Below are 25,798 nucleotides of genomic sequence, written 5' to 3' on the forward strand. Positions count from 1 at the left end.
CATGGTGATGATCAGCTTCTCATAGTGTATTTTTTCACACTAACTTAAGAAAACTATACTAAGGGACATTTTAAGGGAATTTAATTGTATTTACTACAGTTGACCCTTCAAGCAATAAAATTCAACCCTCAATAAGTGACCTATCTTTTAACTAATAAATTCACACTGCAAGTAAATGTAGTGAGGTAAATTGTAGAAATTTATCTTCAAAATGCTCTTTCTACAGTAGTTTATCAAAGGTGCATATCATTAGATATCCAGTTCTCCAAAAAATTGCGAAGGGAAAGTACCCACAAAGAATTAAGAGCTGAACATGATTTCTCTCACCCATTGCTCTATTTCTGTTAGGCCAGGTGTAAATCTTATACAGGTACTTAAACTCTCCATTATTTCACTAAAGGACGAAGAGATGGCAGTAGTATTGATGAAAGGACATGCTGCTAGGAAACGTTTCTATAAACGGAAGTGATGTGACTTTGCAGTGCTCATTCATCAGAGGACTAAATCTAGGGCAAATTCAGTGGCCTGAAGAGGAAATATTTTACTTCCTGCAGGTGCAAAACATAGACATTTCACATGGCATGCCACCTTTTCCACAGTCCATCTAATAAGCACCACCTTAGAACTTGGAGCTCTAAGTAATATCGGGGCTGCTCTCATGTCAGCCTTGCTGCTGTTTCTGTTCGTTTGCCAGTGAAACTTTCATGAATTAAAAATTTGTGTGTTTATTTCCTGAGGGACTTCCTTGCCATATCAAATGCAGTCTTTTAATCCTGGTTATTTGCCAGTGCCTTCTCAATAGTGGCATCGATTCTTTGTGATCTTTGGAACTATTTATTTGCGATTGAAGACTAGGGGCAGGGAGAGAAAGGTGTTAGTGCTCATCATTTACTGCATACCTGAAACAGTGGTAAAATTATAGACTACTTGTGCTCATTTTCTGAAGGTATAGAATTTATACTGGGTGTACTTATAAATCATTTTTAAAGGAAGAAGGAATTACCCAACCCTCACAAAGTACACTCCGATTTTGAACTTGTTACAATTTTGCAATTTTTTTAAAAAAATCACGTTTAGAACTTTTTATCATAAAGAGTGAATTGATACTTACAATTCTAGGTTTGTTTCTTCCAGAATTATTGTCTCTAAAGGTGATGTGTGTGTGTGTGTGTGTGTGTCTGTGTGTTGCACACGTACCCATTTAACACATGGAGTTAGCCTTCAGGTTATGGACCCTTTTAACCAAAGTGCCTACCTCCCATTGCTATTTATTATAAGAACTGTAGAAATAATCCTTCTCAAGAGCATGTGATGAGCACTCACAAGTTACGTGACATCCTACTGTGCCATATAAGATTACAGTAATTTGTGTTCAGAGGACACCCTGCTCAGATGAGCTGAGAGAGGACAGGTACAAACACAGTGGATAAAGGAAACGGTGGCATGAAGACACGTATACATGGCAGTGCTGGGAGGCTACAGGGTAGGAGAGGGAGGAAGAGGGATATGTGTTAATCAGGAGTTGCCATCTGGGGAAGATTGCCCAGGCCCTGACTGACGCCTGACATTGATTAATCGATACTCCATCCTAGTGTTTAACAAGTGTTACATCCAAAAAGTCTTCTGTAATATTTAACTTCACTCCCTTCAGCTTCATTTTATGCACGTTTCTTTTGTCCTCTCTTCAGGAGAGCTAGACAGCACCCAGTAGCAAAGCACTTTATATTCATATATCTGAAGAGGATTTTTTTTTCTTGTGTTTTGTTTCATTTTTTTTGGTCATACGGTCATGCTTCAATCTTCTCCAGACTAAGGAAAAACACATTTTTAAAGATAATTTAGGGCTTCCCTGGTGGCGCAGTGGTTGGGAGTCCGCCTGCCGATGCAGGGGACACGGGTTCGTGCCCCGGTCCGGGAAGATCCCACATGCCGTGGAGCGGCTGGGCCCGTGAGCCATGGCCGCTGAGCCTGCGCGTCCGGAGCCTGTGCTCCGCAACGGGAGAGGCCACAACAGTGAGAGGCCCGCGTACCGCAAAAAAAAAAAAAAAAAAGATAATTTAATCATTCCTCAAAAAGCCTATTTAATTTCACTGCTTAATAATTAATAAGCCTTGATACTGTGCTTTAAATGTTTACTTTTTGGAAAGAAAGTTAATAATTTCGACAATGCTGTGGAAAGATTTATTTGGTTTCTATTTCAAAACAAAATTTTAGAACCAGAGTCCCGAGAAGAATCCTGTTAAAATAAGAGGTTTGTGGAGTAAAATGGACATTAGGATTACTGAGATTATTGAAGCTAACAATAGTATTTATCCATATTAATCATATTCATAGATCATACTTCTCATTATTGCATTCTACTTTTTGGAAAAATATAAAGTGTCTCTGTTTCTATATAATAGTATTATGACATAACTCAAGAAGATTTGGGATAAATTTTTTAAACTTTGGTGTGTTTCACAAAGACCTCCATTTCTTTTCTCTGCACTGAAAACTACTTTGTGCCCCTATGTACTGTGCAGAAATTGATCTGCAATGCATGTGGAGTCTCCAAGGGTATATTTAAATTTAGTAATTTTATTGCTAACTGTGAAGTTAATCTGCACTGTATGTGCTCTTTTCCCCAGGAAACTGAAGTAGCAGTTCAAGCTAAACAGCCGGATGTGGAAGGGATTTTGTCTAAAGGGCAGCATTTGTATAAGGAAAAACCAGCCACTCAGCCCGTGAAGGTAATGAAGCAACCTCTAGCAATATCCATTACCTCATAATGGGTTATGCTTCCCCTGTTGTACATTTGCCATTGACATGGTCTATTTATTATCGATGAAATAACTTGTAAAGAAATATTGGCCATCCTGCAATAGGAGCGGCAGAGCTATCTTTTTGATCAACATGTCCTAGTTATGTATTGTGATCTTAAGGCTATTAACGAGTCATTGCATTAAAGGACTCATTTCTGGCCTGGTGCGCTGCCATCAATACAAAAAGGTAGTCCCACCTTCAAGGTAGATTAAATTCTTTGAGGCTCTGTTGCTTTGCTTGCCAGCCTTGATGCTTTTCATATCGTTTGGCTTAATTCAAATCAAGCTACTGCATCATACTGTCTGTCTCCAACAGCTGTAAAGAATCACAATATGGTCCATGACCTTTCTTTTCTCTGTTGCTCTTTCTTATGAAAGAGGAAAATCGGCATTCAGGCTTCAGTACTTTATTGGGTCAAGAATTTTTAGTGGAATGTCATGTAATTGCTTCTCTCTTCAGTAAAAAGCTGGCCAGGGAGAAAGCTTTCTACTTCTTTCCTTTCCCCATGTGCATTTTGAAGTCTAGGACACATTTATTCTCAGGGCTATTACATGAGGAGAGAAATGGAAAACCAGCTCAGTTTTCAAAAAATAGCTAATCAATGGCTTCCACTTGCTAATGAGAGTCCAGTGATAAATAGACGTTAGGTATAGGTCACCTTATTTTCTGTACCTGACCAAAATTATAATGGCTCCCATTATGATGAAGGTTCCCAAGAGCCTGTAATGGTGGCTGTTTATTGATCAGTCCTGGTTTCTCTAGCTACTGTCGCAGGCTGAGATTTAGTGGGCCTCACCCTCATGTTGAAAACTGCTCTAAAACAGTGCAGGTCAATAACCTCATTATACAGAACTAGTTTGTCCTTGCAAATAACACTACCATGACTTACACTGTGTCGCTTCATTTCTAGAAGCTTGTTTGTTTTCCTTACAGTTTACAAGGGGCTTTTTCTTAGGTAAATTTAAAGTTTTAGCCTAAATGCAATGTCCAAACACCAGGTGGTGAAAGGCACAGATTTCCTCTGTAGATATCGATAGACATTTATACAGGAATACATTGTCCCCACTCCTAACATCCCCCCAAAATAATTTGCATCCAGTCTAGGACTGGTATGATAATTTTCATAAAGTAGCAATGTGTACAGTATTTAGATTGGAGAGCTAGAAAAGGTCCTGAAAGCAGCAAATTTCAGGGTTTCTTTTGATGCTCTAGAGAAAGCCAGTCCCCAAGCAGACACCTTTCTTGATTAACAGAGTGACTTTCATAGCAAGCAATGCGACAGACCAATGGACCATTTTGTAGGTCTGTTCTGCCTACTCTTGTTTGATCCTCAAAGACTTTATGCAGGATTTGGCATAATTGTTACAGATTACAGACATGCATTTCAATTGGCTTTTGCTTTAGTGCCTTTATAAAAAAAAAGAAACAGAGGGAAAGCCTTAATTGAAAGTCAACGAGAAAATTTTTCTTTTCATTGTATGTAAACAATCCAAGCAGTTGAAGCTAATTTATCATACCCTCAACTCCTGGGCCACTGTGAGATCAGAACTGGGATCCACCATGTCCGAGCCTATCTAATTTCTATTGTAGCGTTAGTGACATAAGAGGGGAATTACCTTTCTGAAGTGAAAGAGTGAGCTAACGTCCTTCACTTTCATATCCCTTGAAACCACTGTGTAGAGACAGCCCTCTTCTTTCTTTTCTCCTTCCCTCCTTCCCCATGTCCTCTCAAATCAGTTCATGGGGAAGAAGCACAGCTTAAGTGAAAACTCATTCCCGCTCTACCATTTACCCCTCAAGTTTGGAGAGGAATCACCATATCAGGTTCACAGTGGCAAAAGGGCAAGATTGATTTGGGAGATCAGGAGTGTGGAGAAATAGATTATTCACGTGCAGCTTTTGATAAGGGCCATGACCTTGGAAACACTTGAAGATTAGCCGGGGCTTGTGGTAGCCTAAAACTCTAGAGGCTCAAAAACTACCTCATCGTTCAAAACCTGGAACCCAGCAATACAAGGTAGCAAGCTGTGGGGGCTGTTTAAACCTCTGCATGGATCAAAAACTTCTTTTTAAAGAATTGGGATGATTCTTCTAAAGGGTGAGCCATTGCTCTGATAGTACATAAACAAAGCCTGTTTTAGACTTTGACTTCATATATCAAAATTTTAAAATTTTGCCCTTCCTAATGCCTTTCCTCCTTAACTTTGAGGTTTCTCGCTCCTTAATAGAAGGGAAAAGGGTACAAGTAGCCTGCAGTACATTTTCATGATAGAAGTTTGGTTTTTGTCTTGGGGAGGAGGTACATTTAGAAACTGTAACAATTATAAAGGAGATGGTGATAGTCTTTAAAAAGACAATGAAAATCCCTCATGATGTGTATATAAGATCCAGTATCTAAATGGATAAGTAGTATGTCCACCACTTGCAGAGATTCTAGTTAAGGACACATCAGAAAATGATTCTGTTTCTTAGAAAATTGACTGTCTACTGGCACCTCCACATTCCACATCAGACAAGCTGTCTGCTTACCTCCTACGCTCACCTCCCAAGCTGAGTCCTGTTTGGGAGCTGGGCTCATCCCTGTTCAGTGTTTTTCCCTTTTTCTTAACTCTATCAACTTCTCTAGGATTTATTTAATTTTCAAAGATGGTAAATTTTTAGTTTCTTTTTTTGTCATCCCTAACTAAACGTCTTCCTTATTTTCTTTGAGGATTTCCTGATAAAGATCAAACATATATTATGAGACAGTTCTACTCATGACATAAATATAGCACTAGATCTCTAATGCAAAATTACTGGAAAAATCTTAGAATAATATGATTGAAGAAATAAGCATCTTTCTTTTGCTTTCTATCTCTTATCTCTCTCTCTCCCCCTACACACGCGCACATACTTTTATTTCATTTGATTTGTACATTGTTCCTTCATCTTAACTTCAGAAGTTGTTGAAGATTGGTTGCATAAGTTCAATAAATTGTTTAACATTTTGATTAAGTTATACTTTTGGTAATAATATTTTATGATAATACTGTTAATCATTTTAATGTGTTCCATTTTCCACAGAGTAATGAGTAGGTTCCTCAATAGCACCAAATTCAGCAGTTAAAAAGCAACAAAACAACTTCCATCGGTAGCAGCAATATCGACAGCTACCAAAAAAAGCCATTTGTTACTTGATTTAAAAAAATGTTAACTCTTTTTTGAACTTAAGCATTTAGATAACATTTTCTTCTATTTGTACTTATTCTTTAACTTAATTTGGAACACTGCTCTTTCTGTTAAAAATTTTAAAATGTGTGTATATATTTTGAAATACTTATATCACCTTCCATTATTAGAACTGAGAACATTAACAGAATTTAAAATGTCTTAGTAACTTGGTAAAGTGATAAGATCACACCAGCTGGTTTGCTTTGCTAACTTTTTAGATTATCCAAAAAAAATCTTAACATGAATCTAATAATATATTTTATTACTGCTCTTGATTTTTTTTAAATATAAGAAAAAAAAATAAGGTATTTGGAGCTTTCTATATTTGGCCAAAGGGTTCCACCCCAACCTTTAACACAAAAATAATTACTGTAAACAAATGGTCAAGAGGCCAATTATAATCTTTCAGGCATCATTTCCCCCAATATAAGCTGCAAAATGACAGCATCATTAGTCATTTTCAATTACAGTCAGTCAAAACCAGGGGTATTTCATTTTCCCAGCTGTTTTGTTGTTAATTAACTACATTAAGCTGTTTTTTTTTTCTCTCCTGAGTTTGTTCTACTGCCAACATCAACATCTTAACATTTCTAAAAACTTCTTTGGGTTTATTTATTTATTTTTTTGCCTGATAATTTAAAATATATCACTCACAACAGATGTGCATCTCAAAATTTGTATATGGTATAGCAGGTCAAGTGGTATCTTGTTGGTCAAATGTTGCCCAATTAGATATTACGGTTATAACAATATTTGGATTTTATAAATCATCTATCGGGCATATGATCTCATTTACCTGGTGCAACTTTTTTTTTGGTAACATCAGAATCAACAGCAAGATAACAGATATGAGTTTGTCCCCCCAAATGAACAGATCCATTTTGACTGACTTATTTGATAAACACAATTTCCATGTCAATGGTAATAGAAGCAGTTCAGAGAAGAATTATAGAGTGTAACAGTATTAGAGAAATTTTATAATTTATTAATACATAAGTAGGAGAATTTCATTTTTTAATGCAAATTAGCTTCACAACTGAGTAAAAAGTCTTGACTGTGAGAGGTTGAATAAATGGTAATCACTTATGCTTGAATATAAGGAGAGCCCCACTTTCCCACTGAGAAGATAAAATTTATAATAAATTTTTGAGCAACTGATAGAATCATTTAGGAATGTGGATGAGATTGTCAAAGGCCTAATTATATTTAATTTCTTAATTGATTAGCACGTCCATATTTGAAATCTCACTTTTTATAAAATAACACACTAATTAGGAACATTGCTTTTGCCACATTTGTATTTTATGGAAAGAGTTCATTCATAGATATATATTCCAGAACTCTAGAGCTTACTGTCTTCCTTCTAAGTGATTTGCAGTGTTTGGATCCCCGTATGGTGCTGTTAAACCTCTCTGTCCAAAGACAACTAGGACCATAACTATAATAAAAAAAATTAGGATTATTTAGCTTACTGTAGCAAAGGAGAAAGCCCTCAAGAGAGACTGTGGGGCATCTCAGTTAGAGGGCATTGGCAAGAGCTGGCTGAATGATTCTAAAGACGAATTAGGGAGGAGGAAGCCATTTTGGATTAGATGCTTTCAAGAAATGGAGTCAATGTGGTGAACAGGTATCTCACAATTTTTATCTAGAAGGTGAAAGGATTAAAGCAGGACAGAGCTGTCACTGTTAAAGAAGTAGCAGTGCCTCATATTCGTCATTTTTGTGGTGGCAGAGTGGCCTTGTCTCTGTCTAGTTTATTTTCTGTGACTGGTTTTTTATGTTCACTTGGGACCATCACACGTAGCTAGCTGCCAGTTACCAGAAGGACCGTTTTTCACTTCCTCAATGTTATCACTGGAATATTTATCCCTAACTTCGGTGCCCATTCCCAAAATATTAGGAGAGATAATCTTTTCATTTTTCTTAGATGTGAATTATTTACACCCCATCAGAATAACTTATTGTTTTGCTTTTTAAAACTATCTTTAAAAGACTTGTTTACAATGACCTTCACCACTGGTGTGAGGTTATACCCTAGGAATAATTGCTACTGGTTTATCAATTTTCTTCACTTCCTTTTTTTTTTTAATTAACCAATTCTGGCAGATGACTTATATAAGCATCCCAAATTCATATTTCTTGAGATTATTTCAGGCTACTGTGCAACTTTGTTGTTCAAAATAAAACAATTGAGGGCTTCCCTGGTGGTGCAGTGGTTGAGAGTCCGCCTGCCGATGCAGGGGACACGGGTTTGTGCCCCGGTCCGGGAAGATCCCACATGCCGTGGAGCGGCTAAGCCCGTGAGCCATGGCCGCTGAGCCTGCACGTCCGGAGCCTGTGCTCCACAACGGGAGAGGCCACAACAGTGAGAGGCCCGCGTACCACAAAATAAATAAATAAATAAATAAATAAATAAAATAATTGAAACGCAAAAGACATTATAAGCTAATATGAACTGACTCTTTTGTGAGGAACTATTTTGGGGAAAAGTCTCAATTTAGACTTACTCAGTAGTTCATGCTGGAACTGGACAAGCATTTTAGAGTTTTGAATTTCATCCCTGGTCCTCAGTTGTATTAATTGCATTTATAGAGACAGACATGGAGACATAGATGTTTCAATTACAATATTCACATGCACGTCTGTGTATATTAAGCCACAGGTGGATTCATTTATTTATGTAGCAGATATTAATATCATGCCAAACATTGACACAAGAGAAAAATATAAGATTTTAAAATTTTGAAATCCCAAATCCAGGTAGTTTAGAATTATATTCCATTTTAAATTTAAAAAGGAAACCTATATTCAGAAATATTTTTTCTTGTAATTTCTGCTCTTCATAAAGAAGAAATTTCACATTGTTTGATATAATAGTCTTAGCATTTAATGACTAACTCCAAGTAAATTATATACAATGGAAAACAATGCTCAGGTGCAAATGCCCGCTAAAATGAAATTAGTTTTGCCCTTTTAAAAAATGATCTCAGAGTTTCTCCTTTTCAGTAAAACGAATTCACTATGACTGTTGAGTTTTGAGCTCTTGTGAAGAAAGCCTGGGATCTGCAATTTGCTTAGCTTATTCAAAGTTTGAAAACTCTAGAAATCTAATCAAGAGTAGTACTTGCTAACTATTATTCCACTAATTTTATGTTTAAAGATGTTGGAATTTAGACATACATTTGATTCCCTTAAATTTGGTTAAAGGTTATTAACATGATTAGCAAATTACCTTTTACAGATTTTTATGAGCACAGCTTAAAGTTTATTATGTGAAGAATGCTGCATTAGCTGCTGCAGCCAAACATTTTTTGCTATCCAAAGGAACTTTACAGCCTAATAGAAAAGATGAGAGAATAAAACATCTGGGCACATGCCAGAGAACCAAAAAGCAAAACAAAACAAAACAAAAAAGAACTTCCATAATATATAACTAATCAATTTCAACTCTAAAGTACACCAGGTACTTGAAGAAGTTGTAAGGGTGTTTTTGTGACCAGCTGAATCAAAATCTATAGCCATTTTATGTGATGTTGTTTGCTAATAATTATGAAAGATTGGGAAACATACACTTCTGAGCTTCTTGCATTTTTGACACTTTGCAGTATCCTCAGATGTTTGGTACATTGGGGGTTACTACTTAATTTTTAAAATCTCTACATCTGAAATTATATGGATATCTCATTTAACCATCTGGAAATAACAATGGGCAAGATAACATTCTAATAAATGAATAGACCATTGTGAGTTTTATGTATTAATAAAAGGGAATTGAATATATAAACATGTTATTTTCAGGATAGCCTGAACCAAATCTTTTAAGTGTTGAAATATTTTCATTTTAACTATTTTAATGAAAACTTCATTGACTATCTTCTGTTTTGCTTCATTAAGCGGTGCATAATAGCTAACCAACAATTTTACAGTACTTTACAGTTCACAGAGTTCTTTTCATGTAAAATATCTCATTTAGTTTCTCCAACAAAAGTATGGGTTAGGTGGTAGTGTTATATCCACATTTCAAGGATGATGAATTTGAGTGATCTACCTGATTTGCCAGTGATCACACAACCAGTAGTAATGAGTTAGGACTGGAATCCAGGACTTCTGATTCTAAAACACAGTGTAATTTAAATTTTTCTTAATTTTCAGGGTCATCATTATAAGCATTGATTATTGTTCTATTTCATTGAACAGTTATGGATGCCAAAAACTTGGCCTCTATGCACTGGTGCCTCCTAATTGAATCTCAGAGACAGAGTTTGGGGTGAAGTAGAAAAGATTAGTTTTATTGCTTTGCCAGGCAAAGGGGGATACAGCGGGCTCATGCCCTTCAAAACTGTGTATCCCAACCTGGGAGAATTTGGTGAGGAGTTTTATAGCAATGGTTCAAGGGCGGGGTTGCTGATAAGGATCTGGGTGTGTGCAGGGCCTGCATTCCTTTAATCTGGCCTCAGGGAGTCTACTGGTGAGCTTCTGACTTTCTTGAGGTTATCAAAATGTGACCTTCTCTCCGGAATGAAGAATGCTTCATCAAGTAGTTAGCATCTTCCATTTGGTGGGGGTTTTAGTTCTGCAAAAGAGCTCAAAGGTATTGTTATGTGTATCTTTTGAGGTGGAACCAGGACCTTGCCCCAAGGCTGCACTATTGTTTTTTGACTGCTCCTCCTTTGTCTCCCCGCATCCCCTCGCTTCCCTGATTAGCAACTGTTCCAACCTGCCCTTTAGCACTCAAGTGAGGTCACGAAGGCTGAATGAAGCCTATTTCTTACAAACAAGAAATGGGGGACACAGAAAGACTTGTGTCCAGGAGCCCCGCCGGGTCCTGCTCAGTTTCATTATGTGCATGGAATATGAAGTTCAGTACTGATCACTGTTGCTTCAGTTGAGACCCAGATGAAGTAATTTTCTTTTAGAAGCCAGGTTGTAAGATAAATACTTTAAATATTAGAATCTAACCCAATGCAGTGAGATGCTTACACCATGAGAAGAAAGTGAAACCTAAGCCAACTGTAGAAACAGCAAATTCCCATCTCTCCTCACCCACTCACTATGGGGCCATATGCTTATTGAGCGGAAGAGTGGGCAGATCTCAGCAGTATGTAAATCAGTCTCTAATCTCCCTGTCCCTCTCCCAGCATATATAGGTGACTTCCTATAGGTTAAATGATGTATGATGAGACTTCACCATCTGCTGCACTCTTATCCCTTCAATAAGTGACCAAGATCATGACATTTTCTAGTTATCTACTTTTACATTTATTGTCTCTTCCCTATTATCTATTGCTCTTTTGTTGCTATTTTTTTGTTTTAAACTTCTAGTTCCTCTTAATATTCTGTCCCTGTGAACTCACTGCAACTTTGCAGGGGAATCAAAAGACCAAATATATATATATATATATATTCATTCACTAACCTTTGATAATATTTAATTCTCAGCGTTTAGCTTGATGTCAGAATGGAAAAATATCTTCCGCATGTCATGACTTTCAACAGTGGTTTTCCTCACTGATCAGAGGCATTTTTTGTTTGCTTTTGGATTCAAGGCTTATGTTTTAAGAAATGAAAAGAGTTATATTCCTTGATGTGATAGTAAATGTTTAGCAGCACGCACTCTGGGAGAAGAAATTAAAAGCCGTGATTTGACATGATCTCAGACACAATAGAATAAATAACCTTAGGAGCATACATGATAGTTAAAATAGGAAGTGATGACGTTTTAGTATTTATTTTAGCATTTATTCCCTTGGCAGCTTTCCTTAAGTGGGATTCCTCAAGAAAATTAAGTCCTATAGAAAATGATTTAAGGACCTATTTTCTTATTTTTGTCAAGGATGGTACATATCTAGTCCATTGTAGATGCTTAGGTAACTTATTACTTATAATGGACACCTTAGGCCTTGGTCCTGGACAATCAGCATCAGCATCAACTGTACAATTGTTAGAAATGTAAATTCTTGGGCCCCACTCAAGATCTATTCAATCTAGAGCTCTGGGGCTGAGAGCCAGCAATCAGTGGTTTAACAAGACCTCCAGGTGATTCTGACGGTCCCAAAGTATGCAAACCACTGCTCCAGGGTATTAGGATAAACTCTCCCCCCAATCCATTGAGAAAGTTTGCCCTACGACCTCTGAGTCCTCTGCTTCCAGCTAATGGAAAAGGAAAGAATGGGTGCAGAAACCTTATTCTTTTTTTTTTTTCATGGTACACGGGCCTCTCACTATTGTGGCCTCTCCCGTTGCGGAGCACAGGCTCCGGACGTGCAGGCTCAGCGGCCATGGCTCTCGGGCCCAGCCGCTCCGCGGCGTGTGGGATCTTTCCAGACTGGGGCGTGAACCCATGTCCCCTGCATCGGCAGGCGGACTCTCAACCACTGCGCCACCAGGGAAGCCCTCTACTGGCAATAAGTAATCTTATGGTTACCCAGAGGTGCACTGGAAGCAGCTTGTATCTGCTCATGAGGGTCTGTTAGCAAATTTTCAGGCATTTTGTGAGCTACTTGACATTCTCTTGGTAAAATTGGCTATAGTGGGAGTATTTACACCACAGAAATTAGAAAACACTAAAATCAGTTTTTTCCCCCAGAGAGCCAATTATTAACATATACCAACACATCACGGACCATATATGGGCTTGGCTGACTCTACTGGGATCTCTGCAGCTGTAATGACCCTCAAAATGGTCCTGCTTTGAACCAAATTGGCTCAGCTTTTATACTCTCACCTTGATCAGTCCTTGAATGAGGGCTACCCTGGGAAGGGAATGCCCTGGGGCAAGGCAGATCTCTTCAGCTGAGACAGTCCCTAAAGGGACTGACAACTGAAGGATGTCTACTGAAATCTTCTTCACCATTTGGGACAACAGTCTTTCCTTAAAGTAGACTCTGAGAGGCTTATCCCCACGTGTACCACAGCCCCTCTCTCCAAGACTTGCTAATAGGATTGATCTGGGGTGAGTGAGGACAGTAAGATATTTTTAATGTTCTCTGGAAAATTCTTGTATGCAGCCACATTAGATACTTTTTAAAAGAGTCAAGCCAATTGCTGAGATGATACTGTTTTTTTTGTTTATTTGTTTTGCTTTCAGTAATGTTTGCGCTCTACCTCCTTTCAGTGAAATTGCATCTGGAGCAACAGCCTGTATGCAGCAAACAACTGATAAAAATTTGTAGTGTGGTTGGCTAAAATAATTAAAATACCTTTGAAAGGAATTCCACCCAGAAAAGTTACTTTAGAAATAAAATACTATAGACATACAGTAATGTATTCACAAAATAAATGAATAACTTCATGAATTAAGTTACTTCAAGATGTTAAATAAATAACATGTGTGCTTTTCTATTAAAGAGGAAGTTAGAAGATCTGAGCTCAGAGTGGAAGGTGGTAACCCATTTACTTCAAGAGCTAAGGACAAAGTGGCCTGGCCCTACCCCTGGACTCACCACTACTGGAGCTTGTAAGTATGCTGGATCACATTCTCTGTGGCTGTAAATACTTGCTCAAAAGCACAACAGTGAGATGATCCCTGGGTAAAAGGGAAAATGTGTTGTAATTCTGAAAATAGGAATAAACTTGTATTATTTACTCTTCAAAATGTCTTAGAGTAGGTTCCTTAGAAATAGACTGATTCAGAGTATGGAATGACAAAAGTATATTGGGGTGTGTTCTCCAGAGATGCACCTACAATGAAGAAAGGTCCATGGCAGCGACAGCAGAAGAGGCTGAAGGGTAATTTGACTGCAGCAGAGGCCTCAGCCAATTCCACAGGGGCCTTAGAGCTGGGCTGGCTCTGCAGAGCTGTCCTGAATTGCAGGAGAGGGCCTGGCCTTTGTATTCCTGAACTAGGCAGTCATTGCCCAGGGGCTGCCCACTGGGAGGAAAGGGAGATCTTAGAAGATGCTTCTGGGGCCAAAGGCAATTCCAAGTAAAGAATACCATCAACAACCAGTACTCCCAGTAGCAGGGATGGGTGTGCTGTCCCTGAAGAAGGAATCAGGGTAGAGCTCCAGAGTAGCCTCCAAGACTAAATATGTGAGGATTCCATCTCAACAAATCCTATATCCTTTAGATAATCTTCTTCAAATATGCCTGCACAAATTCCTGAAACCACAGAAACACACACAGTCCTCCTAGCACTTCCCCCTTGTCCCATTTAAAAGAAATCTTAAGAGCTCTTCCATTTTTAGTTTAAGGAAAAGAAAAATGGACCGTGGCTACCACAGTTAGACTTGGGAGAGGAATGTTTCTTCATTTAGCTATAGTCTTAACTTTTGTTTTTATTGCATATTTTCAGTCTATGTTATTTCACTTTCTATTCATTTGTTAGTAGAAGGTATGCATAAAATCTCATGGCAATGTTAAGGCTGGCTTTGAATCTCATGGACAAGGAGCCAGAAAACTTCTCTGCTGTACCAATTCTATAATTAAGCAGAAGTAAAAAAAACATCCTTGGTTGTTTTTTTCTGTTACTGTTTTTTGCTTCCGTTTTTTTTTTTTTTTTTTTTTTTGGTCAATCTGGGACACCACAATTGCTATATCAGGGTTTATATTCAACTAATTATATCAGGTTTATTTCTTTTTACAACCTGTAATTTTTGGTTCCCTCAGCACATATGCATAGTTTGTCCCTATATAATCATTTATTGGTATTTGTTCTCTAGCTTTCTCCTGTATGTTCAGCCTCAGACCCTCTAACTCTGTAACAAGATTGGGTTCCGATGATTTGTTTGTAAGTTTGTTGAACTCTGAACATAATTATGGGTTTATGCCCCTATTTAAGCTACTATCACGTGCTTGGAAGGTTCCAAAGGCAGGGCACAGAAATCTGTTTAACCTGTAAAGTACCTAGATGTGACAATAATATTTCTAATGCAGAATAGATTCAAAGTTCCAGTTTCGGTTTCCAGAAACATATTTAATCCGTCCATTTAGTAAATATTTATTGACTAACTTCTATGTATTGAACATCATACTAGGTGCTGAGGATGCAGCATAGAATAAGTTAAGGTCCCTCCCTTTATGAAACACATATAGTTGACCCTTGAACGACATGGGTTTGAACTGTGTGGGTCCACTTATGTGCAGAATTTTTTCAATAGTAAGTCCTACAGCACTACATGATCCACAGTTGGTTGAATCTGTGCATGTGGACATGGATGCAGAGAGCAGACTGTAAGTTATCCATGGATTTTCGACTGCAGTAAGTCGGCAGCGCTAACCTCAGTGTTGATCAAGGGTCAACTGTACTCTGATTGGAAGAGAAAGATGATGAGCTAATAAAGAAGAAAACAGATACTCTCTCGATATTGTTCAGAGTTATATAGTCCACAGATTGATATCAAATGGACACTTATTAGAAATGCAGAATCTCAGGCCTCACCTCAGACCCAGTGCATCAGAATCTGCATTTTAATAAGATCCCTAGGTGATTCGTTTGCACACTGAAGTTTGAGAAGCACAGTTATGGAGAATAAGAAAGCAGGGTAAGAGGAAAAGTGAGTGGGAATGAAGACATGATTGTCTGTAGTTGGGTCAGTGAAGCTTTTCTATTAAGAGAATGCTTGAGAACATGAGAAAGTTGATGGAAGTCAGGAAGTAAGCCTGGATGTATATATCAAGGGGAGACTGTTCCAGGCAGAGAGAGAACAACCAGAGCAAAGGCCTTGAAGTGGAGGAAGATGCGGGAATAACAAGGAGACCAGTGAGGCCAGAGCAGAGGGAGAGGGGACACATGGCCAAAGCAGAGGAAAACTACATCTTTCATCTCTCCTCCCCTACTTCCTTCTCCCCGTCTGAGAGTCTCATCTGCCTTACTACTCCTTCCCTTCCCCCACTTCCTCCACATTGCCACCAGTAGGGAGAGTCTGAGAATGCCCTCAGCTCCAAGCCACTGGTGATAGCTGGTGGAGTTGGGGCCAGAGCTGGAGGAGAACTGAGGGAAAGAGGAACTTTCTCAAAAGCAATTCCTTATAGCAAACTGACACAGAGCTGGGCATAAAGTAAAAATGTTAAATGCACAAATGTTAAATACAAGTGAGTCAGGTCCAGAGCTGGGCACCAAAATGTTACTAAATTCAGGTCCGGCTGCTCGCCACTTGAAAATCAATACCTGAAAGGCAGTTGTTGGTGGAAAGGAAAGTTGCTTCTAATCAGAAAGCCAGTAATCTGGGGAGAAGGTGGACTCACGTCCCCAAAAAGCAACTCCGAAGATTCTGCTTGGCCGTGAAAGTTTTAAAGGGAAAAGGGGAAGTAATCTCAGTTAATAATTGGGATGGGGGTCAGAATCATTGCCATCCTCCACTGCATGCAGGCTTGTCGACTTCTTGTGATCTTTCTTTAGATGTTATCTTGTTCACACAGTTTGTTCATGAGATTGCTGAAAGGGAAGCTAGGGAAGAGATCTGGTCATCTGTTAATTACTTATTCTTCATTTCTACTTCTTTAATCTATGGAGAGAACAAACAGGTTAGGCAAGGTAGTGTGTGAACAAAAGATTTGGAAGGTGTGCTAGGGCCAGAGGTGAGTAGAGCATGACGGTGCCTGGTTTAAAGTTAGTGACAAGACACAAGGCACCTCCTGCAGAGAACTCTTTCCCGCAAAGCGCTCTTTCCTGCCAAAAGCTGCTTATAAAATCAAGCATTCTTTTTTTCTTTAACATGGTGGTTTAAACATCAGAATTGAATTAAGAATGTTTAACTTTCTGGAAGTCAGGAATATAATCTGAAATAAATACATATAAAAAGGGAAAATATAATTTGTAATACAGCTCTGATATATGATTATTATTTCATATACTATATTGTAATACAATATAACTTATCATTCATTGTAGTAAGTTTTTTCCGTTGCACTCCTACTGTTGTGCGAGCTGCTTTTACATATACGTCTTTATCCTCAAAATAATTGCCAAGTATATATGGTTATAACACAGTATTTTTAAGGTAAGGATCTCAAGGCTTGGAGGGAAAATAGTTAGATGAAGGCTACACAGCTGGGAGGAAACAGAGCCAGGATTATAATCCAAGTGTGTCAGGCTCCAAAGCCTGTGTTTTGTTTTGTTTTGTTTTGCTGTGCCTTGTACTATCTCTCTGTCCAAGAAGCTAATAGAAATTCTAGATATGAAGGCAACTAGCCAACAGTTAATGTTATTTAACTCAGTCTTAGATGTATGGGGAGTAAAAGTGAAATATGTTTCTCTGTCTTTTTCACTTAAGGAGTAGAAAAAATCAGTTTATTCTATTTGAATTTCTTAGAACCATAGAACTCTGAACCTAGAATAATCATTGAAAGTATCTAGTTGAATATATTTCTTCTGTATGTGTGGAAACTGAGGCCCAAGGGGCCTTTTTAAAAATACTAGACCAAGCTCCTTTATGACTGCTTACTTACATTATGTCATGTGATGAGGTGGTTCTGCCTGAGTTGTATAAATTATTTCAATTAGCAGGACAAATAGGCATGCTGGAAAAAAACTTTTTGTAGTTGTTGCTTAGATACCTAAGTGTATCAGTTTTCTATCTCTGCATAAAAACACCCCAAATGTAATCGCTTAAAACAAGTGTTATTACTTGCTTATGATTTTGTGGGTCTGCAGTTGGGCTGTGATTAACTTAATACGTATTCTGAAGGTTTTGCTAGGGGTCATTCATGTACATGCAGTTATCTGGCAACTCAACAGGAGCTAGATGGATTCTCTCAAATATCTGACAGCTAGCTGTTGGCTGGAGAACCTTGGTACTTCACAAGGCCTATCATCCTCCAATAGGCTGGACTGGGCTTCATTATATGGCATTCTCAGGGCATTGTTTCAAGAGGATGAGGGTGAAAGCTACAAGATGTCTTGATGCCTAGACTCTGTAATTCATACATCACTTCTGCTACATTCTATTGGTCGAGGCAAGTTTTCAGTGCAGCCCACATTCAAGGGGCAGAGAAATAGATCTCCCCTTTTGAAGGGAGGAGCTGCAATGTCACCACAAAGGGATGGGCATACAGGGATGGGAGACTTTATTGTGGCCATCTTAACACCCAAACCACTACATTGAAGAAAAAGGGGAAAAGCAGAGATCAAAGTGTTGTTCTATATGCAGTGTCCTATGTCAGTGACTCTCAAACTTTACCATCATCAAAATCACCCATTTTTTATTAAAGCACAGATTGTGGGGCTTCATTTCCAAAGTTCCTAATTCAGTAGATCTGGGGTGACACTTGAGAATTTGCATCTATAAAAGGTCCCCAGGTGGTGCTGATGCTGCTGGTCCTGGGACTGCACTTTAAGAACTACTGCCATAGGCCTATGGTGAGTGGGGAAGGAGTTCATCCCTGCTTCCTGCCAGCAACCTAGTGTGGAACCTGCGTGAGAGCCAGTGCTGTGGATGCCAAAGGGACCTCCACGTTATTTCAGGACCACCTACCCCAGGACTTTGTAGCTTGGGAGTTCAAGTAGATGTACAGCAGGCCTAGGCAGTATTTGCCTAGGAGAGCAGCTTAGAGACCTGTGGGGAGAATAGCCATGCTTATACAAAGCTCCCCTGGAGACTCTCATAAACGTTTAGGAAGGCAGGACTTTGAATCAGACTGAAGGCCTGCTTGGCAGATGGAGGCAAAGAGCCAACAAATCTGGTTGTAAATGTCAATGTGAATCCTTTCTTATCCACAAGCTGCTGGGTCTGGGAACATTCACATACCACAATACCCGATTTAGCATTTCCGAAAGAAATTGCATATAGAACATGCTTCATGTGAAGACTCCAAATCGGGATATTGGAGTTCTTCAGATTTCCCAGTGTAATAACTGTGAAATGAATGACCATTGTATAAATAGACACATAGAAGTACCAGTTAATAGAGGTTTCTAATTGATTAAACACTGGTAAAACCATCTCTTCCTGTAATTAATTTTGGAGAGAGCAAGTCTCAAGTGTAATTAGGAAAATGCTGCACTGGAGGTCAAGAAGCCTAAATTCTAATCTCAGCTGTGCTGCCAACTAGATAAGGGATCAACACACTCTTTTTGTAAAGAGCCAGATAGTAAATATTTTCAGCTTTGTGGGTCATGGGATCAACTTTGTCAGTGTATACTAAAAGCAGCCAAACCATAGACAATATGTAAATAAACAGGCATGGCTGGGTTCCAATACCACTTTATTTACAGAAACCAGAAGGGGGCAGGTGGGAAAAAATTTGGCCCTTCATGGCCTACCCATATACCCTCAGCACTAGTCCTTCTTGTAAACCCTGAGGCTTCTAAATGCAAGCACCTGGGACTCTGCCCAGGCACTTTCTCTTGCCATAGGAGCAGCTCACCCACTTGCAGAGCAGGTTGGAAGTGCTGGGAAGGAGGCACCCCTAGAACAGTACTCACCCACTGATGGATAGAAGTTGATGCATAAATACTGTGCCCTCTTTATTCCTTGGGTAGGACAACTCCAGGGCATGGTTCACACCAGACGTCTCCAGGGGGTTGAACCACAGTTGACCACAGTGATAACCTGTTTATTAGCATGCCCTGTAGAGACTTCCTTCCCATTCCTATTCATCTCCTTACTCTTCCACCACAGCTTTCTGGTATCATCTACCAATTAAACTACTTGTAATTAATCCTTGTCTTAGAGCCTACTTCTGGGTGAACCTAAATTAATACAAAAGGTCTTAGAATTACTGCCATGGTTTTACCTTTTAAATGAGTTTTGTTGTGATTCCCATTTTGTAGATGAGAAGACCAAGGGACAGAAAGAGTAAAAATGTGTCCAAAGTTACAAAGCTAGTAAGTGGCAGAGTGGGTATTCAAAGATTCATCTCTGTGATGCCAAAGCATATGCTGTTAATCGGAACACTACATCTCAAGCAGTGATTTATTTTTCTCCATCTGAATTTTTGAAGGCTATACTTAAATACCAAACACATATAACATTATTTATACATTTATTAGTCAAACTTCACTTGCCTCTCTAGAGTTGAATAAAGCATCCCAAGGCTATTTCAGTAATACTTTAAATATCTAGGCAATTTGAGAAAAACATGAGGTTAATTGGAGCTTAAATATAATCTTGGCATACTATTTATTTGTTTGATTTAAATTGTGAGAAAACAATTCATTTATTGTGAAAATGACCTTCGTTTATCAGTCATGGTCATGAGAGAAGAAGGAAGGAAGCTGTCAATTAGTTCTCACATTCTTACTCCTCCTTTGGGTCCCCACCCTTCTCAGAAACACGAGGAGGAGTGTCACCCCTACCCCTTCCTGTTTTGGCTAGGTTTCCAACTGTTTATTCTGCTTCAGCTGAACCCTTAGAATAAGGCATATCAGTTTCAGCCAAGTCTTTCTCTGTCTCGTTAACAGCTGACTACTTTACTGAAAACACCTAGAACAAGGCTATACCATCATTGGTTTTATAATTAAAACCTCTAAACCTTAAAACTTCCTGAGGGCTTCCCTGGTGGTGCAGTGGTTGAGAGTCCGCCTGCCGATGCAGGGGACACGGGTTCGTGCCCCGGTCTGGGAAGATCCCACATGCCGCGGAGCGGCTGGGCCCGTGAGCCATGGCTGCTGAGCCTGCGCGTCCGGAGCCTGTGCTTCGCAACGGGAGAGGCCACAACAATGAGAGGCCCACATACCGCAAAAACAAAAACAAAAACAAACAAACAAAAAAAAAACTTCCTGAAAGTCTAGGACACTAGGCGTAAGATTTTATATCAGAAAGTGAGGTCCCCTAATCAATTATGACAACAGGATAAGACATGAATTTTTGACCCTCCCCAAGAGAGTTCAAAGCCCTGAGGAACTACAGAGAGCCTCCAGCTCTTGGCAGCAATGAACTAACTAATTAATTAATTAACTAACTCATATTTGTATACATCAATGAGGTGAGGGTGCTTGAAATATAATGAGATATGGTACACTATACAAAGGAAATTGACAGCAGTAAACCCTGGCTAGGGAGGCCCCAGTATTGGTCACATTGATCAGAAGGAAGTCTTTGGATGTAGGCCATGGGAGTCTTTGGTCTCAGGCCAGGTTCTTCAACAATGTTCCCTGGTTCACTGGGAGGATGTAACAGTGGTGTCATTGTTAATATCCAAGAAAGTGATAGACTGTGAAAACTAGAGTATTTAGATGTTAATATCCATTTTGTGATGATGAAGTTCCCTTTGTTCTTCCTCTCTTAACCTTTTGGCAGTTTTATTACTTCGTTACCATCTCCGTTTAGGGCTGAGCTTTGGGGTCTGAACTGGCAAAGGAAGAGAAGCTCCAATCCATCATTTCTAATGCTTATTGGAAGCATTCCTGGAAGTTTCAGTGTGTGTGTGTGTGTGTGTGTGTGTGTGTGTGTGTGTGTGTGTGTGTGTAGGAGGAGAATAACATCAGTGGTTGAATAAAGTATTCTGATCATTGGAGATTTTTCAATTACCCATACCCTGCATTTTAACAGAAGTAAAGGGTTTATTACAGTAAAATTACCTTAGCCTTCTTATATTATTTAACTCCTTCTAAAAAAGGACCTTTGCTGGAAATCACTATAGAATATACCATAATGTTGAATTTCTTCTCAGGCTCTTATCAAGGAGAAATTAGAACTGTTTAAACATATTGATGAGAATAGGTACCCCACAGCTCACAAAAGTAAGGCTTCTCCATATATTCCTAATATTTTCCAAAATTTCACTTAATCATTTTGAAATTGAATATAACTTAACCCTCAAAGAAAGAAAATTCCAAAAGGAAATTGTAGCAGTTTGCACTTAAATTGTAGATTCTAAGATTGTGATCTTAAAGGCCTTTGAGAGGTCATTCATTCTCCTCCACTATCTTCACGAAAAGCTCTTTCTCTCTCTCAGAAGCAATCTTAAGGTTAACTGCATACTCCTTTTAAAAATCAAGAGTAGGTGGCGTTCCACCACTGCTGATATACTTAAAACCATCTTTCAACTGCCTAACCCAAGTTCCAGTTACTGTCTAAATTACTTTTTGAGTAGGAAAAGTACATTTAGACATTCTTTGAAGTCTGTTACTTAATCTCCCTTCAAACTTTCCTTTTCTGGCACAGATCAGGTGAGTGCCCATGGCCTATGAATAAAAAAACTGTCTCAAATATTTAAAACATCCCTGTTTCTCCAGTGTTTAAACATCTCTGTGCCCCCGCTTCTAACCTCCCAGGTGTGTTTTCCATACTTTTCTCTGTTGTGGGCTTCAGAATTGGACCCAGTTCCGTAATTACCATTCTACTCATGACTCAGTCACATCACAAAGTCTGCATACCCTTTTCCTACCTTTATACGATGCTGTCGTTCTGCCTGCAGTAATGTTCTACTGGCTCGTACTAAATGTGACAACTATTTCAGGACCTGGTATTTTTTTCTTGGCCACATTTTAGCTTAGCCAGTCATGTCCTTCTGTATTGGAACTTCCAAAAAAGGTTTTCTTTGTGATACAAAGTATCTTTAAATTGACTCACATGATTTTATCATCAGCATTTATACATACTCATGTCTTCCTCATCCTAGAACTATTCTACTTCAACCATACATACTCCTCCAGGTACTGCGAAATCTCTCTCCTCTCATTCATGGCCACTCCTTTAGAAAGAGTCATCCACATTCCTCCCTCTGTTTTTCCCCCCACTGCCGCCTGGCTGTGTTACCAACCGAACTTGGGTCCACTCGGCCAACATGCCCCAAAGCCAGTCTACTGACACTGGGTTGTGGTGAAGGAACGTACAGTGTTTATTGCAGGGTGCCAAGCAATGCTCAAAAGACCCAAACTCCCTGATGGCTTTTAGGCAAGGGTTTTTAAACACACTGTTAGAGGAATAGAGTCATATGCCTCATCAACTCATGAACCTTCTTCTGATTGGTTGGTGGTGAGGTAACAAGGTGATGTTTTGAGAATCTCAGTCATCAACTTTCTAGTTCCAACCAGTCCGGGGTCTACATGCTTGTGGGCAGCATGGAGTCACCATGTAGTCACCATCCTCCACCGGCAGGGGTCTTAGTTTCTGCAGAACAACTCAAAGATATGCATCACATTGTTATGTATGTTCCTTCAGGAGGAACTAGGAGTCCTGTGACTCTATTGTTGTTTTTTTTTTACATCTTTATCAGAGTATAATTGCTTTACAATGGTGTGTTAGTTTCTGCTTTATAACAGAGTGAATCAGTTATACATATACATATGTTCCCATATCTCTTCCCTCTTGCGTCTCCCTCCCTCCCACCCTCCCTATCCCACCCCTCTAGGTGGTCACAAAGCACCCAGCTGATCTCCCTGTGCTATGCAGCTGCTTCCCACTAGCTATCTATTTTACATTTGGTAGTGTATATATGCCCATGCCACTCTCTCACTTCGTCCCAGCTTACCCTTCCCAATCCCCACGTCCTCAAGTCCATTCTCTACGTCTGCATCTTTATTCCTGTCCTGCCCCTAGGTTCTTCAGAACCATTTTTTTTAGATTCCATATACATGTGTTAGCGTACGGTATTTGTTTTTCTCTTTCTGACTTACTTCACTCTGTATGACAGATTCTAGGTCCATCCACCTCAACACAAATAACTCAATTTTGTTCCTTTTTATGGCTGAGTAATATTCCATTGTATACATGTGTCACATCTTCTTCATCCATTCATCTGTCGATGGACACTTAGGTTGCTTCCATGTCCTGGCTATTGTAAATAGAGCTGCAATGAACATTTTGGTACATTTTTTTTTAATCATCAACTGCTTGCATCTGCTCTTTGCAACTTGGGAAGGCCTAGGAGACTAAAGCCTTTTTTCTGCAAACAGGCAACGGAGGACACAGAGAGGCTTTTGTACCTGGGAAGGCTTCGCCGGGTCCTGCTTGGTTTCAGTCCGCCCTTTTCTTTGCTGCTCCTCAATCCTGAGGGGAACAGGGGTGGGACAAGAAAGGGATTACAGTTTTGGATAGAAAAGTTAATCGTAAACTCGGTAGAGGAACTCGGTTTCAGGGGGACTCGGTTTCAGGTGTGTTCCTCCATCAGTCCACTGAAAGTATCCTAAGGCCAGAAATGACCTCTATGTTAAAATACCATTTCAATCCTCATCTTTCTTAATCTCTTAGCAACATTTAATGCAGTTGGCCCTTCCTAGTTTGAAACATTTCTTCTATCCCCTCACATACATAACACCACCCTCTTTTTCCTCTCACCTCCCTGGCCACTCTTTCTCAGCTTCCTGGCTGGCTCAACCTTCTGTCTTTGGATTTCGAATGTTTAAAGTAAGGTAGGCATGCTTTTTTTTCACATTCTTTAATCTCTTGAGTAATCTCATCCACTTGCATGGTTTCAAGTACCAACCATATACTGAAGTTTCCCACATTGTTACTTTACATCTACACCTCTCTTTTGAGTTCTAGATCTATGTACTAATTCAGAAATTATAGCAGTGGGAAAAAACCAGATAAATATTCCTGTCCTCGTGGAGCTAATGTTTTTGTGGGAATAGACAATAAAGAAAATAAGTACATACTATATATTTGCATGTTATGAGGTAATACTGCAAAGGGAAATAAAACAGGGAAGAGTGTAGGGAGTATGAGTATGAAGTATAACGGTGGAACTTACAGAGACTTCATTAAAAAGGTGAAATTTATGTGAAGACCGGAATGTGCTCAGAATGTGAGCTAAGTGGATATCTAGGGGAAGAACCTTCTAGGCTGCAGCATTCCAGGAACGGCATTCTAACAAAGGCCATGACATGGGAGGATGACTAGAATTGGAAGAATTTCCAGTGGGGCTGGAGCACAGTGAGTGAAGGGGAGAACAGTTAAGAGATGAGATTACATCAGGGAGAGCTTTAGAGGCCATGGCGATGACTTTGACTTTGTGTAAGATGAAGACGTAAGAGAGGCTTTCGAGCCCAGCAGTGAGATGGTCTGACATGTTTCGGCAAAAACTTTCTGGATGTGTTAAGAATAAACTGCAGGGAGAAGAGGAAGGTGGAAGCAAGAGAAGACCAGGTAGGGGATTAATGCAATAATTTAGGTGAGAAATGAGGATAGTTTCATCTAGAGTAGGGGCAGTGGAAGTGATGAGAGGTGGACAGATGCAGGGTGTGTCTTAAAGCTAGAGCCAACAGGATGTGCTGACAGATTTGATATGGGGAATGAGAAAATGTGATGAGGTTTTTCACCTGAGCAAACTGTAAGGCTGATGTTGTCATTGACGGAATTGGGGAAAGTGGTAGGAAGTACAGGATGGTGGGAGGCAACATAAAAATCTCTGATTTGTACAAACTAAGTTACATTTGCCTACGAGTTAACCAAATGGAGGTGTAGTGTAAGTAGAGGGACGTATGACCTGGAGGTTAGGAGAGAGATCCAACCTGGAGATGTAAATATGCAATTGTTAGCACAGAGCTGAGCCATGAGATTATGCTAATTAAAGCCAAACAGTAACTATAGATGGAAAAGAGAAGATATACAAAGATTGATCCCTGGAGGACTTCAGTGGTAAGAAGTAGGGATTATAGTAATATGTTCTGAAGTAGGAGGAAAACCAGGACAGAGAAACCTAGAAGCCAAGTGAAGGAAATGAATTAAGAGGAAGGAACTGATAAACTGTATCAAATGTTGCCTATAAGTCTAGCAAGAAGAAGCCTGAGGATCACCCTTAGATTTAGCAAACTTGCATAGAGTGGTAGGGGGATGAAATATGCTGATCAGCATGAATTCAAGAGAACCCATGCATCCAAGAACTCACTCAATGTCTGCACTTGGATGTCCCCCAGACTCTTCAAATGCACCACATGCAAAACTGAGCTAGTGAATTTCCT

General features: G+C 39.3%; 1 protein-coding gene across 2 annotated transcripts in view; it reads left to right on the plus strand.

The window, feature by feature from the left end:
* DMD (dystrophin) overlaps positions 1–25,798 on the plus strand; it is a 2,087,389-nt gene that overhangs the window by 1,361,704 nt on the left and 699,887 nt on the right. For both annotated transcript variants that reach the window (XM_081221405.1, XM_081221404.1), the window contains exons 49-50: positions 2,628–2,729; positions 13,360–13,468. In XM_081221405.1, the coding sequence (XP_081077531.1) occupies positions 2,628–2,729; positions 13,360–13,468 (211 nt within the window). The remainder of the gene's footprint in view (positions 1–2,627; positions 2,730–13,359; positions 13,469–25,798) is intronic.

The sequence above is a fragment of the Mesoplodon bidens genome (assembly GCF_964165515.1).
Source record: "Mesoplodon bidens genome assembly, chromosome: X".
In the NCBI taxonomy this organism is placed as follows: domain Eukaryota; kingdom Metazoa; phylum Chordata; class Mammalia; order Artiodactyla; family Ziphiidae; genus Mesoplodon; species Mesoplodon bidens.